The sequence below is a fragment of the Parambassis ranga genome, chromosome 9 (genome assembly GCF_900634625.1).
Source record: "Parambassis ranga chromosome 9, fParRan2.1, whole genome shotgun sequence".
NCBI lineage: Eukaryota > Metazoa > Chordata > Actinopteri > Ambassidae > Parambassis > Parambassis ranga.
The window spans coordinates 22,387,757-22,401,918 of NC_041030.1; the positions used below are offsets into that span (position 1 = coordinate 22,387,757).

General features: G+C 45.9%; 2 protein-coding genes across 3 annotated transcripts in view; one reads left to right on the forward strand and one right to left on the reverse strand.

The window, feature by feature from the left end:
* fam163b (family with sequence similarity 163 member B) overlaps positions 1-499 on the reverse strand; it is a 5,015-nt gene extending 4,516 nt beyond the window's left edge. Inside the window, exon 1 of the mRNA XM_028414887.1 lies at positions 376-499. The gene's annotated coding sequence lies outside the window, so the exon portion shown is untranslated. The remainder of the gene's footprint in view (positions 1-375) is intronic.
* An 11,366-nt stretch (positions 500-11,865) lies between these two features.
* On the forward strand, positions 11,866-13,908 carry LOC114441673 (natterin-3-like). Of its 2 annotated transcripts, none has more exons than XM_028414704.1 (3): positions 11,866-11,944; positions 12,057-12,132; positions 12,439-13,908. In XM_028414704.1, the coding sequence occupies exons 1-3, from the start codon at positions 11,903-11,905 to the stop codon at positions 13,533-13,535; spliced, it is 1,215 nt and encodes a 404-aa protein (XP_028270505.1). In that variant the 5' UTR covers positions 11,866-11,902; the 3' UTR covers positions 13,536-13,908. The 2 variants fall into 2 exon arrangements, with proteins under 2 accessions (XP_028270505.1, XP_028270506.1); XM_028414705.1 differs by having other exon boundaries at positions 11,911-11,965.
* Positions 13,909-14,162: the final 254 nt, after the last annotated feature.

Sequence of the window (14,162 nt, forward strand, 5' to 3'; positions counted from 1 at the left end):
TTTGTCTGCAGACTGCGCTGTAAATCTGAGCGGTCTAAGTTTGTTTATCCTGCTTTCACTCAGTTTGGTCAAAGTTTTACAGACATTTGCTGATCACGATTAAAATGGACCCGAGTTTTACGTGCGTAAAAGGATCTTTATCATCATCAGCGTCATCATAATCATCCACAATGTAAGTATTTAAATATCAATATTTCAAAGAAACAGAAAGAAAGAAATCAGAGAAATTAACTCTTAAAGTACTGCTCCCGGCCTGACCGCTGGACCGCTCCTTTGACTGGATTTGGAGCGGTTTTGGCACTTTTACGCACTGTGGTGATCCACCTCAGCGCAGCAGAAACCATGGGCAGGCATGTCGGAAACTCATCATCTTACCCATCACATTAATTTTTGGTTGGTCTCATGGCGTCCTCCGCTGACGGACAGAAGGTCCAATTTCAGCTGGAAGAGGTGGAACCAAGACTCAGACTGTCGGCGAGCAGGGAGCGGAGGTTTGTCTCAGCGGAGAAAAAAGACAGATCTTCGCATTTCTTCTGTGATTTCACGCAGCCGCAGAGGCGTGAAAAGGAAAAAAAAACTGGGACAGGTCCTGCTCAGTCTTCTCACACTTCCTTCCGTCACTCCTCCGCTCTGAACGTGCAGCTTTCTGCTCCCAAAGTGCGCGCAGTTACAGAAGCTCTGCTTTGTTCTATAAATTCCCCAAATCCTGTCCGCAATACTTCCTGTCCGGGTTTGCTTTGGGCTGAAGTCCCAACAAAACCTGATCCAGAGGATGGAAGCGGGACGGGGTGCGCGCTCTGCACACCGGATCCGGTCTCATCCCGTCTGTGTTGCAGCGCGTTCATTTTCCATGCTGACCTGTCGGCACGCGGCCGTGCGTCACAGCAGCGCGCGCTGCAGTCACAGCAGCAGGACGCATGAAATTAACATAATCTGTAGTTTACTTTATGTTTAATATAAACATGCAAATATTTCTGATAGGAGGGAACTGATCCGCAGAACCCTGAGGCGGGCTGCTTGCTTTAAAGACCTGCTGTGGACGGGCTGACGGGTCTTTGTGCTGAATGCCAACCACAGCCTCCTGCAGAAACATGTCCCTTCATGTTTGACCCTTGTAAGTGAATTAACCATCAAATTAGTTATTTCATTCATTTTTTTGATTTTGGAAATAATCTTTTTACAGGAAGTGTGACCAGTTCCAGCTGCTGCTGCTCTTTGCTCTCAGCCTCCCTCTCTGGGCCTCCTCTCTCTCTCTCCCTCTGTTCCATCGTCCCACTTTGAGCTGCACCAAGAAAAGATAAGTTTAAGGGGGCCGAGAGAGAAAAGATTTTATTGTGTGAATTATTTAGAGGAGAAAGCAGGCTGAGATTCTGCGGGATTGTACAGACAAGAGTGTGTAATATTAATGGAATAGAGCTGGTTATTTCTGCGGCTCCTGCAGCCAGTCAGAGCCGGACTTCATCGACACGACAACAAAATGTTAAACAATACAGATCTACCAAAAAAGTTCCAGGCGTCAGGACTGCAGGTGACATTCTCTACATGCAGCTGGAACCGTTTTCGTCAGGATAATCACCCTGCAGTGCCTGTTCTTATCTCCATCACTGAGTGCTGCTGTACATGCTGCAGCTTGTTGTTTCACATCTGGACTCTCAGATGTTCATATGATCACATGCACATGCTTTATATCAGCCTCTATATGAAGAACGGACTGAATGTGAAACAGTCATGTTCTTATGTTCCATAAGAAGCTGCAGCAGAGATTTCCGTCTCCATTTTGGAGTCTGGAAACATCCGAACTATGATGATGGGACATTCTAGGACTCAGACAATAGAAGACTTGGTGACAGCCTGCCTGCACACAGCTGAACTGTATGACTGTGGGGACATGAGTTTTTGGTGTTCATTCCTCAGCTCTGTGATGGAGATGATGCAGAAACTCATAAAGCTAAAAATATGTCTGTCAGATTCTGGTTAAATCACAGTGGACAGAGAACACAGAGCAGGACACACACTGTGCTTCACCTTCGATGAACGCTCACATTCAGCTCTTTGTTCTCTCTCCTCCTCTCACTGCACTCACTCAATCAGACAAACAGGGTCCTCACTTAGCATTGATCCCCGTCATGGATCAGCTTACGCCTGTCAAGGTCAGGTACCGGGTCGGTGCTGACGCTGAGGCACGCCGAGCACCCAGCCTGTCACATACAGACATACAGAGACTGTTTTTAAATCACACTGCAGGTCTGTGCTGGTTACAGGAGAGACTCTGAGGGTGCTGCACCATGTGCTAGCTTCATGCTAAGCTAGGAGAGGAGCAGCAGGATGGGACAGAGCCACATGAACATCATCAGAAGCCGATTCCTCCTCCCTCCAGCTCCACACACACACACACTCTCGGCCTCTGTGTCAGACAGCCCTGGTTGGAGGCGTTCTGTTTGGTTGTCCTGCAACACAAATGAGAGAACTGATGACACATTGAGGGTCAAAGGTCACTGTGAACTCAGAAACCCAGCGGCCCTAAATGATGACAAACTGCACAGAGCAAACAGCATGGAGGTGACTTGAAAAGGCTGCCTTCATTCAGGAGGTAAATAATCAGCAGTGAAAGAGCCTGCGTGTCTCAGAGTCTGGCGTTTTGTCTGTTCTCCTGCAGGGTCAGTTTGTCAGAGGGTCCCCTGTTTCAGAGGGATTTCTGCTCCATAATCACAGCCATAAAGGTTTATGTGTGATCCATCAGGAGGTGTAGAAAAAACAGCAGATAGAGCGTTAGACTCTCTTGCCAGCTCCGCTGCTGATTTGTGGGGCTGCAGGGGCGGAGGTCCTGGACGCGGGGGAGCCATAAAACTCTTCTCACTGAGAGGACGCCTCAATCAGAGAGATGAGCTGCTGGCGGTGAGGAGGAGCTGCCAGGACGCTTTAAAGACCGCTACAATCTGACTGATAATAAGGACAAACCGAAACTTTTCCATCCCGTTATGAAGCAAGTCAACATGTTCTGATGTAAACATTTTAACTGACGGCCCCAAGAGGCCACAGCAGGAACTGCAGCTTTTGGTCAGCCATGTTTTATTGACCAAATGAGGCATTTTTTTTAACAAGCACGTTTTTGGCACTTCTATGTTAGTCTGCTGACAGGTGGAAAGTCCAGCTTGCTTTGTGTTTTAGGCTGATGTTTGCGAACATGGAGTTTTTACATGCACTTCCTCTCGTGTCCAGAGGAGGAGATCTTCAACCTAAAAAGCAGCTTTCAGAGGCTGTGAGTTTAAACAGAAACTTTAAGCTTTCACTGACAAAGAAATTCTTCTATTGTTTACACAAAAAACAAGCAGAGCATTTACTGAGGAATACAACAAACCTGCGTTTGTGCAGAAAAATGATACAAACAACGTGATTGAAATGCAGAACGAAGCAGACTGAAGAACAGACACGGAGCTCCTGTGTGCAGCAGCGCGAAACGCAAAACACAACACACACACACAACAGCCTCTGTGTTTTTATCCGTCCTGACAGCTCCTCATTAAAACAGGGTTTTAGCTAAGATGAGTCCTGGTGCTCAGTCACAGCTAAATCTGCTCTGACTAACTGGCCTGCAGGTTCAGTTTGTGGTGACATGCGCAGCAGCACGGACAGAGGCAGGCTCACGCTGCAGAGACATTATGGAAAAAGAAGTGAGGTGAGGTCCCTTTGTTAGGTTCATGAGTTAAATCACTGCTCGGTACAGTTAAATGTCAGCGGGAGGAGTCAACAAAGACAGCGGAGACGCTCGGCTTTTACCACAGGCAAAGATGAACCCAGTGAATAGGTTGCAGTTCCTCAAGTGGCCACTTGGCTGACATTGTTTACATTGTTAAAATGCCATTAAATGCAGACGCACCATAACGCTGGGTTATGCCATATATGGATAAACAGGTGGAGCGGGGCCACACCCCCTTCATTACCCACGACTGTAAAATAATTTAGCTTTGTACCAGGCTGGACACAGGTTTACACACAGCCTCTTGTGGCCAGTCAAGGAACTGCACTTCATCTTTCGGCCTCACATGTTGCTGCCATGCTAAAAACAAAAATCAAAGTTTGGTGAAGTTCAGAGGTGCTGTTAGCAAGACTGTTAGCTGATCCTGATGCTAAGCTAACATAGCAGCCTGCTGGCAGTGGCTTCATCCCCCTGATGGCTTTCATTTGAACATCAGAGCAGACTTCCTCCTCTGATTTGTTATTTAGTCTAAGGATTCCTCAGTGAGAGGAGGGCGCCTCTGGCACTCAGCAGCTGTATTATCATTTCAGGGTGACTGTGAAAGCACAGACGGCTGCACGCCATGCAGGAAATGTGATGTTAACCCTCCCGGCTTTCCCACCAAACCCCAATGTTTATAGGACATATAGAGTTATCCTCATGTTACGGCTCGTGATGTCAGGCTGCTGCTCGGCCTGCGTCATCGGCCGGCTGGGCAGCAGTCTGATCCTGAACGCTGCACAAACAGACCTTCAAACAAAACAAAGAGGCTGCGTTCTCCAGCTTCTGTTCTCACTCTGATTGATCCGTATCCAGCGGTTAAAACATGAACATGATTTTTTTTAAAAAGACACATTAACACCATGTGTCAGGCCGTCGGCTGCACAGCTCCCAGCAACTTGTACTTGTAATCCATCCATCATCTAATTAACTCACTTTGTCCTGCAGTGCAGGGTCACGGGGGGCTGGAGCCTATCCCAGCTATCTACAGGTGAGAGGCGGGGTCCACCCTGGACAGGTCACCAGTCCATCGCAGGGCAACATACAGACAACCACTCACACTCACACCTACGGGCAATTTAGAGTGAACCACTGAACCCAACAAGCACGTTTTTAAAATGAAGGAGGGAGCCGGAGCACCCGGAGAAAACCCACAGGCACAGGGAGAACATGCAAACTCCACACATACATGTAAATTACTAATATTAATAAATAAAGCAGACAAAAAAAAACAAAAACACAACTAGACGACTATAAAGAGACAAAACGCAACAGGACCACAGGACACCAAAGAGTCACCAAATGACCACCAAGAGACACCAGCAACAACCAAGCTAAAGAAAAGAACCACAAGAAACACAAGATGACCACAAAGAGTCGCAACGCATCCACAGAGACACAACAAACCACTAAAGAAGACTTTCTTAAGTGTGTGTGTGAACAGTAAGCTGTGCAAATAAAGAGACATACATGGACGCAGCCTTTGGACAGGTGCAGATCTGTGTTTGTTGGGCTGGGTGTGTTGTCGTTAGCACAGAGACATGTTGTGTAGCTTCCTGACATGGCGGCTGGTTTGAGACACCTGCTCCCGTCCTGCAGAGGAGCAGCATGAATAATAAAAGACAAAGATCTCAGTTTGATGGCTCGGCCGCGCACCGACGCTCTGACCGCTTTTAGAAAAAGAAAAAGGCTTTTTCAAAGAATGTCCAGTGAAGCGCGCAGAGAGCATCTCTGTGTCAGGAGGCTTTTATTGAACATGGAGGCCCGACCATCCTCACCGCCATCTCAGCCCTCTGTGGCTCAAAATCACGGTGGCGGACTCACACAGCATGTTTACAGAATGCAGCTCTATGAGAGAAAGGAGGATCAGGAGGAGATGCACCCATTCACTCATTCACAAAAAACAGGTGTCAGATACCTGCAGGAGGTCACAGGTGAGGCCACTGCAGCTGTGTGACATTCAAACCAGCTCACCAGTCAGTGGTAACTGCACTGACCTGCTGTACAACCACAGCTTGATGTGATTTCCAGTCTAGATGAAGCGGTTCTATGTTTTCAGGCAGAATTCTCCCTGCTGGTCTGTGAAGGTGTCTGCAGGAGCTGAGACCCTGTGTGCAGCGGTAAAAAAAGTTTGTCAGAGGTCGGGTTGTTAATAAATGCAGATGACTTTAACAGCGTGTGCAGGAAACAGGTCAGAGAGAGAGCCGGCACACAGCGAGGCTGTGCTTCAGTGAGACGCCATAACGCTTATCTCTAAAAATATGTTTATTCTGAACACAGAGTCTGGCAGAAGTCGGTCATTAGGATGAGACATCAGAAAGACCTGCTGCTCTGCTGCTCAAGTCTAATCCCTGCCTTAAAATCTCCAGAACACTGTGGTATGTTGGCCACGCCCACTGACATCAGCCAGCCAATGAGACGTCAGCTCTGTGAGCGGTCTCCTTTGCTGCCACCTGTGTCTTCCTGGGTGTAATGAATGCTGACCTGCTGTCTCCTCCGGGCTCGCTCTGCCCTCTGATTCAGCTGCTCGGCTCACGCTGACGTTCATGTCACAGCTATGCTAATATCCTGAACAATATGCTAATAAACAGCCGATGAATATTCATCGACGGGCCGGAGTACATTCAGGGTGACAGCTGGGAGACTGGAAGTCATTGAAGGAAAAGGAAAGTAAAGTTTGTGGCTGCTCCATCTGAACCGTGTCAGGGTGACTCAGCAGATTAAAGACGTGTTAATCCAGGCGTACACAATTTAAGCTTTTATTTTTATTTCCATTCAAACTGCAGGAATTAATCTCCAGAGTAACTCATAATGTATGAGCTACAACAGACAATAAACCTTCCTGCTGCAGGCCGCTCTCATCCATCACACAAAAATCACCCACTCAATCCTTAATCTAGACTACTACTCTAGTCTCTGTGGAGTCCAGCTGGATTATCCAGGGCTCAGTACCAACAGATGCAGAATAAACTCATTACTCGTAAACACGCTAAATAATACCATTAATAAAAAATCGTTTCTTTCTTCCTTTTTTTTTCAAAATAAAATACACTCAACAAAAATATAAACGCAACACTTTTGTTTTGCTCCCATGTTTCATGAGATGGACTTGAAGATCTAAACTTCATTCCAGATACACAATATTACCATTCCTCTCAAACAAACAAATCTGTCTAAATGTGTGATAGTGAGCACTTCTGCTTTGCTGAGATAATCCATCCCACCTCACAGGTGTGCCACATCAAGATGCTGATCTGACATCATGATTAGTGCACAGGTGTACCTCAAACTGCCCACAATAAAAGGCCACCCTGAAATGTGCATTTTGTTTCTGCTTTATTGGCGGTCTGGGGACTCAGAACCAGTCAGTATCTGGTGTGACCACCATTTGCCTCATGCAGTGCAACACATCTTCTTCGCATAGAGTTTATCAGATTGTCTATTGTGGCCTGTGGAATGTTGGTCCACTCCTCTTCAATGGCTGTGCGAAGTTGCTGGATATTAGTGGGAACTGGTGCACGCTGTCGTATACGCCGGTCAAGCACATCCCAAACATGTTCAATGGGTGACATGTCCGGTGAGTATGCTGGCCATGCAAGAACTGGGACATTTTCAGCTTCCAAGAATTGTGTACAGATCCTTGCAACATGGGGCCGTGCATTATCTTGCTGAAACATGAGGTGATGTTCATGGATGTATGGCACAACAATGGGCCTCAGGATCTCATCACGGTATCTCTGTGCATTCAAAATGCCATCAATAAAATGCACCTGTGTTCTTCGTCCATAACAGATGCCTGCCCATACCATGACCCCACCACCACCATGGGCCACTCGATCCACAACATTGACATCAGCAAAGCGCTCACCCACACGACGCCACACACGCTGTCTGCCATCTGCCCTGAACAATGTAAACCGAGATTCATCCGTGAAGAGAACACCTCTCCAACGTGCTAGACGCCATCGAATGTGAGCATTTGCCCACTCAAGTCTGTTACGGCGACGATCTGGAGTCAGGTTAAGACCCCGATGAGGACGACGAGCATGCAGTTGAGCTTCCCTGAGACGGTTTCTGACAGTTTGTGCAGAAATTGTTTGGTTATGCAAACCAATTGTTTCAGCAGCTGTCTGAGTGGCTGGTCTCAGACGATCTCGGAGGTGAACCTGCTGGATGTGGAGGTCCTGGGCTGGTGTGGTTACTCGTGGTCTGCGGTTGTGAGGCCGGTTGGATGTACTGCCATATTCTCTGAAACGCCTTTGGAGACGGCTTATGGTGGAGAAATGAACATTCAATGCACGAGCAACAGATCTGGTTGAAATTCCTGCTGTCAGCATGCCAATTGCACGCTCCCTCAATGCTTGTGGCATCTGTGGCATTTTGCTGTGAGACAAAACTGCACATTTCAGGGTGGCCTTTTATTGTGGGCAGTTTGAGGTACACCTGTGCACTAATCATGATGTCAGATCAGCATCTTGATGTGGCACACCTGTGAGGTGGGATGGATTATCTCAGCAAAGCAGAAGTGCTCACTATCACACATTTAGACAGATTTGTGAACAATGTTTGAGAGGAATGGTAATATTGTGTATCTGGAATGAAGTTTAGATCTTCAAGTCCATCTCATGAAACATGGGAGCAAAAACAAAAGTGTTGTGTTTATATTTTTGTTGAGTGTAAATAAATTGACAAAATAAATCTCATCTTACACTAGTATCAATAAAAGTTTTCACCTGTCTCATCATCTGCTGCCGTCATCTTTATCTTTGTCTGTTCCTGTTTTATTTCTTACATCTTTTGTACTATTGTACTATCTGGCTTTCAGTTTATCGAAGCTCTTCCTAGCTTTAGGGTCCTTCCACCATGTTCTAAGGCCGTGGAGAGTTTGTTGTAATGAGCTCATCTACAAACAAAACTATTTTCAGACACTGGCATCATTTTTTAGGTGGAGTTGCATCATCATGTAGGTGGTGTGTCTGTGAGTAGCTGAGCGAAAAGACCTATCAATGAGAGCAGCTCCGCCGGTGTATGTAGAACTAAAACACATAGAGCAGGGCGTCTTTGACAGGTCTTAATGGAACTTAATGGATTCACTGGCTGCTGTGTGACCCTCCAGCTAGTTCACACACACACACACACAGTGCTGCCAGGTGAGATGAGCCTCTGAATGTGCTCGCAGATGAAGTTCATTCATTTTTCATGTTGAACACGGCAGCTTCATCCTCCGATATGACAATGAGCTCTTATTGTGCTGTGTGTGCTCAGCGGGGCGTGCAACCATGGGCACAATGCAGCCCACACCTCGCTCACTGGATCAGATTCAGATGATGATGCAGAGTGCGATATGTCCTAAAAATAACCTACATTTATCATGCTAACAATGCTACCGCTGCAGTACAGTTCAGATGGCGATATTTGTTCATCTTTGAACCAGCAAATCACAAAATACCATATATGGTCATTGTTAGCAACATCGACCAATCAGATAATAGATCAATCAGATCAATAAATCCTGAAGAGGAATGAATGGACTGGAGCCTCACATGGTGCATTTGTGATTTTATCGTGACTACGTATCTGATCCTCCATCAACCAGCCTGGTGTCTGGCTCCCAGGTGTGTTTACAGGTAAGGAGCTGACACTAGGAGCCCTCTCAGCTCCTTACCTGTATAAAAGGTACCTGTCCAAAGAAGCAATCAATCAATCCAGATTCCAAACTCTTCATGGCCAAGAACAAAGAGCTTTCCAAGGATGTCAGGGACAAGACTGGAATGGACTACAAGACCATCGCCAAGCAGCTGGCGGAGAAGGTGACAGCAGCTGGTGCCATTATTCACAAATGAAACTTCCTCGGTCTGGAGCTCCATGCAAGATCTCACCTTGTGGAGCAATCAGCCCAGAACTCAATGATCTCACGGCAGCTGGGACCACAGTCACCAAGAAGACAGTTGGTAAGACACTACGCCGTGAAGGACTGAAAGGAGGAGGAATGCTGCTTAAGACTCCAAGAACACCGTCCCTACCAACATGGAGGTGGGGGTGTTTTATGCCAAGGGGACAGGACAACTGCACCGCATCACAGGGAGGATGGATGGGGCCATGTTCCCTCAAATCTTGGGTGAGAACCTCCTTCCTTCAGTCAGGGCATTGAAAGTGGGTGGTGGGTGGGTTTTCCAGCATGACAAATATCCAAAGCACATGGCCAAGGCAACAAAGGATTGACCATGAAGAAGCATTTCAAGGTCTTGGAGTGGCCTAGCTGTAGATAGATATCCAAACACAGCATGCGCTTCCTGTTTGCATGTGAGTGACAGATGACCTCAGAGAGCTGTGGCTTCAGGCTGCGTGTTACTGTCTCATTAAAACGGACACGGCCTGGTAGTTCCCCTGCTTTTAACGAGCTGTTTGCCTGATCACTGTCACCCTCAGCCCAAACAGAGCGGCTCGCTCAGCCGGAACGAAGCGTGACATGACCTCAGAGGTCGCAGCAGCGAGCAGCTCAGCGCTCTCTCTGACCTGTCAGCACTCGGAGCTGTTTAACCACACACTGAAACGTATTTTTGTTCAATATGCTGCAGAACATCCTCACTAAATGATGAGGACTCCACTGCAGAAAATAGTCCCTCCTGTTTGAGTGACAGTTGTTAAAACCGACTCTGACCATCTGTGTCAAGTTACAAAACTGGCTCTCTGTTCATAATGTGTGATTTTAAAGATTAAAGGCAGCGGACAGGGAGCTGTGTGTGTGTTTGAGACAAAGAGATATAGATAGAGAGATGGAGTGGATGATTTATTTATCTGTAAGTGGCAGTGGGAGCTGCAGTAAAATGAGACCATTTCACTGGAACATCTAGCTGAGTGCACAGCAACGGTGTCAAGTAACGAAGTACAAATACTTTGAATTTTAGGGTATTTCTACTCCACTGTTTATTTTTCTGCCTGCTTTTTTCTTCCATTCATTACTTTTCACGCACATTACATTTTAAAAACAGTCTCGGTGTGGGTCGATCCATTTAGCAGCCTCTGCCCCAAGACTGGACTGTGCTACAGTTCAAGGACTGAAAATATAATGCACATTTTTTTTTAACCTGTACATATATAATAAAAATCAATTGTGTGTCACTATATATTGATCATTGTGATCAGTGTAGGTAGATCATTTTAACTTTTTGACTCACAAGCCATAAAAGTGTGTTCAGCCCTGATTCAGGCCTATGTTGGAATTCTCGTCCAAACTTCTGTTTTTAATTCCTGTTTCTTCAGAACTTCCTGTTTTATTTTGTAAAGGGCGTCTGTCCTTTCACTTCCTGTCCTTGTTGGTGTTTGTGTGATGGCTGCTCTGCCTGGATGTGTGTAACCTGTGACAGCAGGTTGTAAAGAAGAAGAGAATCTTTTGAGTGTGATTTTTCATTGGTGCAGATAAACCATGCTAAAAAATGGCCGCTGAGGATACAGACTTTTCTTGAGGACATTTCACTGCTCCTCCCAGGAGCTTCATCATTTCTAACCATTAGGTGGGGGGTACAGGTGTGGTAGGACTCAATAGCAACACAGCAGGATGGAGTCTAATCTCAGTCTCAAGTCCCACAAGAGTCCTGAAGCACAAACTCCAGGTTTGGCAGGCAGGCTGGCAGACACCCGAGCAGGGAGAGGCAACAGGAGCAGAACAAACAACAATTTACCAAGAGCAGAATCTGAGTCAAGGTCCAAAGTACAAGTAAGGTCAGTGACAGAAACAGTCCAAATAAAGCACTGAAAAGTCTGTTCTGTAGTGTAGAAGAACGATCTAGCAAAGAGGAGGACTCAAAGGACTGGTTGATGACTGTGTTTTCCGCAATCCAGTGTACCAAGCTATACATCAGAGAAACCAAGCAACCACTCCACAGACCAATGGCACAGCAAAGAAGGATAGTAGATGAAGCTGGGATTCTTTAACTGTCCTATCAGCATGTCAGTCTGCTGTAAAACTCACTGGCGGCTGTGGTATAACTCAAATATAGTTTAATTCACAGACATCCTCTGAACATCTGCAGAAAAAAGGCTGAAACATTGTTGTTCCTTTGCTGACCCCTGCTGTCTGTCTGCTGTACTACAGTACTGAGAATGGTGCCTCACTCATTGATTTTATACTTGGTCCAGTGTTTGTTGACCAAAGTATAAAGGTTCATGTTTGTCGTCTGTCAGACACACAGACTTGTAACCATGATGGTGAGTGATTTTCACTGTGCAGTAAGTATTCTGCATTTTTGTTGAATTTAACACAAAGTTTCAGAGCACTGATTCCTCTGTGTGTGTGTGTGTGTGTCTGTGTGTGTTTCAGCTGTCTGTGCTGCTGCTGCTGCTTCTGTCCTCAGTCAGTCTGCAGGACACTGACGAGGACTCACAGCACACTGATGGTAAGAAACACCTGACACTAGTGTTCACGTGTAATTATGATCATGTTCCGTGGCTCAAAAAAGGTTGGGAAACACTGTACTAGTCGGCCTTCTACTGGCCACATGAGAAAGATAATGGTCATTGCAGGTCAGCCTAAAGTGTTAAAATAAAGTGTTATTAGAATCTTTTTTAAATCCAATAAACATTACAGGATTTTTTACCTGGTTAAATAAAGGTTAAAAAAAACATTAGAGGAGACACACACACTTTTTAAACCAACCCACAGAAATAACTCCTCATCCTCTGAATGACTTGTATTTAAACAGTCTCCTCGATGAACGCTGTCCTGGAGGACGTCCCAGCCAACAGATCAGGGTTGACAGATCAGCGTCTTCCTGTTCAGTTAAGACAGAAGAGGACAACTTGGGTCGTCCCTGTTTCTGAGTCCAGGTATGACCATGGCAACCTGAAATGGGAACTCTGGCAAACTACTACAGATAGTCTCCCTGCTAGGGTTGTTGGAATTTACAACAAGTACGCTGAACGCTATGACTACATCTGCAAAAACGGATGTCATTCAGGATTCTACAACCCCATTGAAGGATCTTACTGCCAGTCCCCCAATGTAGAGGATGTCACTAAATTCAACACATTTGAAGTCCTGACGAATGAAAACAGCTTTGAGATGCTGGAGTGGAAGGACGCGTCCTCTGGTTCGGTTCCTGAAAATTCGGTCAGAACATGTCCTAGATCTGAAATCTATGTTGGGAAAAACAAGTACGGTCTGGGGAAGGTGGATCCCAGGACACGTGCCTTCCATCTTTACTGGGACAGAAGTGAATACAAATACAGCAGCTACCAGGTTCTGACCATCAACAGAGGAGTGAAGAACCACCAGGTCTCTGATGTCCACTACAACACCGATGAAGCTGTAATCACTAAGCAGCCTCCAGAGACCATGCGCATCTCTGTTGTCAGAAATGCAGGATGTAATCCAGTGGTACAGACGGTGACTATGACTAAAGAGATCCAGCAGGAGAGAAGGTGGGACATCAGCGCCAGCATCTCACTCGGTGTCACAACCACCCTCAGTGCAGGAATCCCTGGCCTTGTGTCTGGAGAGCTTGAAATCAGTCCAGCTCTGTCATTCACATTCTCAGGAGGGCAAACTGTCATAGAAACAAACTCACAATCCGTCACTGTGGGGGTCATCGCCCCACCAAACCACATCTGCAGAGTCAAAATGTTGGGTTACAAATACAAGGCAGACATCCCTTTCACCGCACGCCTCCAACGCACCTACACTAGTGGAGATACCAGAGCGACGAGCATCCCTGGGACGTATAAGGGTGTCCAAACAGGGGAAGTGTGGACTGAAGTTGAGAGGTGTCAGCCGATACCAAACGCCACGTCCTGCTCCTAAAAGACCTCACATGAGGTCAATATTTCAGTCCTTTAAAATGGAACGTGTCTATGGCTGCACCTCCATGTGATGATGGTGGGAGGTTGTGTCACTATGGTAACCACAGAAAAGAGCAGTTGTCCGATTAAAATGCCTTTAATGCTAAGAACATGTATTTTAAAACAAACAACTTAACTTAACCCTTTATCCTGTTGCTTAATCAGTAGTCTTAAATGTGTAATCCAAACTGTGAGTGAAAACAAAGCAGCTGTGGTGTCAGGTCACAACCACATTTACATAACCACATGTCACATCTGTGGGATGTATTATTTCCTGTTTAACCTGCTGAAAACAAAAATTGTCTTCATGTAAATAAAACAAATAACTTGAATAATTCTTATGAATTTCATGGAGGAACTGCAGTAACAGCACTGTGTGATGGTCTCATGTGTCAAAACATTGCATGCAGCAGTCACTGCTGGCTCTGCTGTACTACTGACAATAAATGTGTTATTATTATTATTATAACGGCTGCTGTATGAGAGCATCCACATGTATCAGCATGCTGTTTGAATTATTAACTTTCTTTTATTGTATTTCTTCTCTGCTGCACACCAACATTTTTTACTTCAGTAGTATAACGTATTT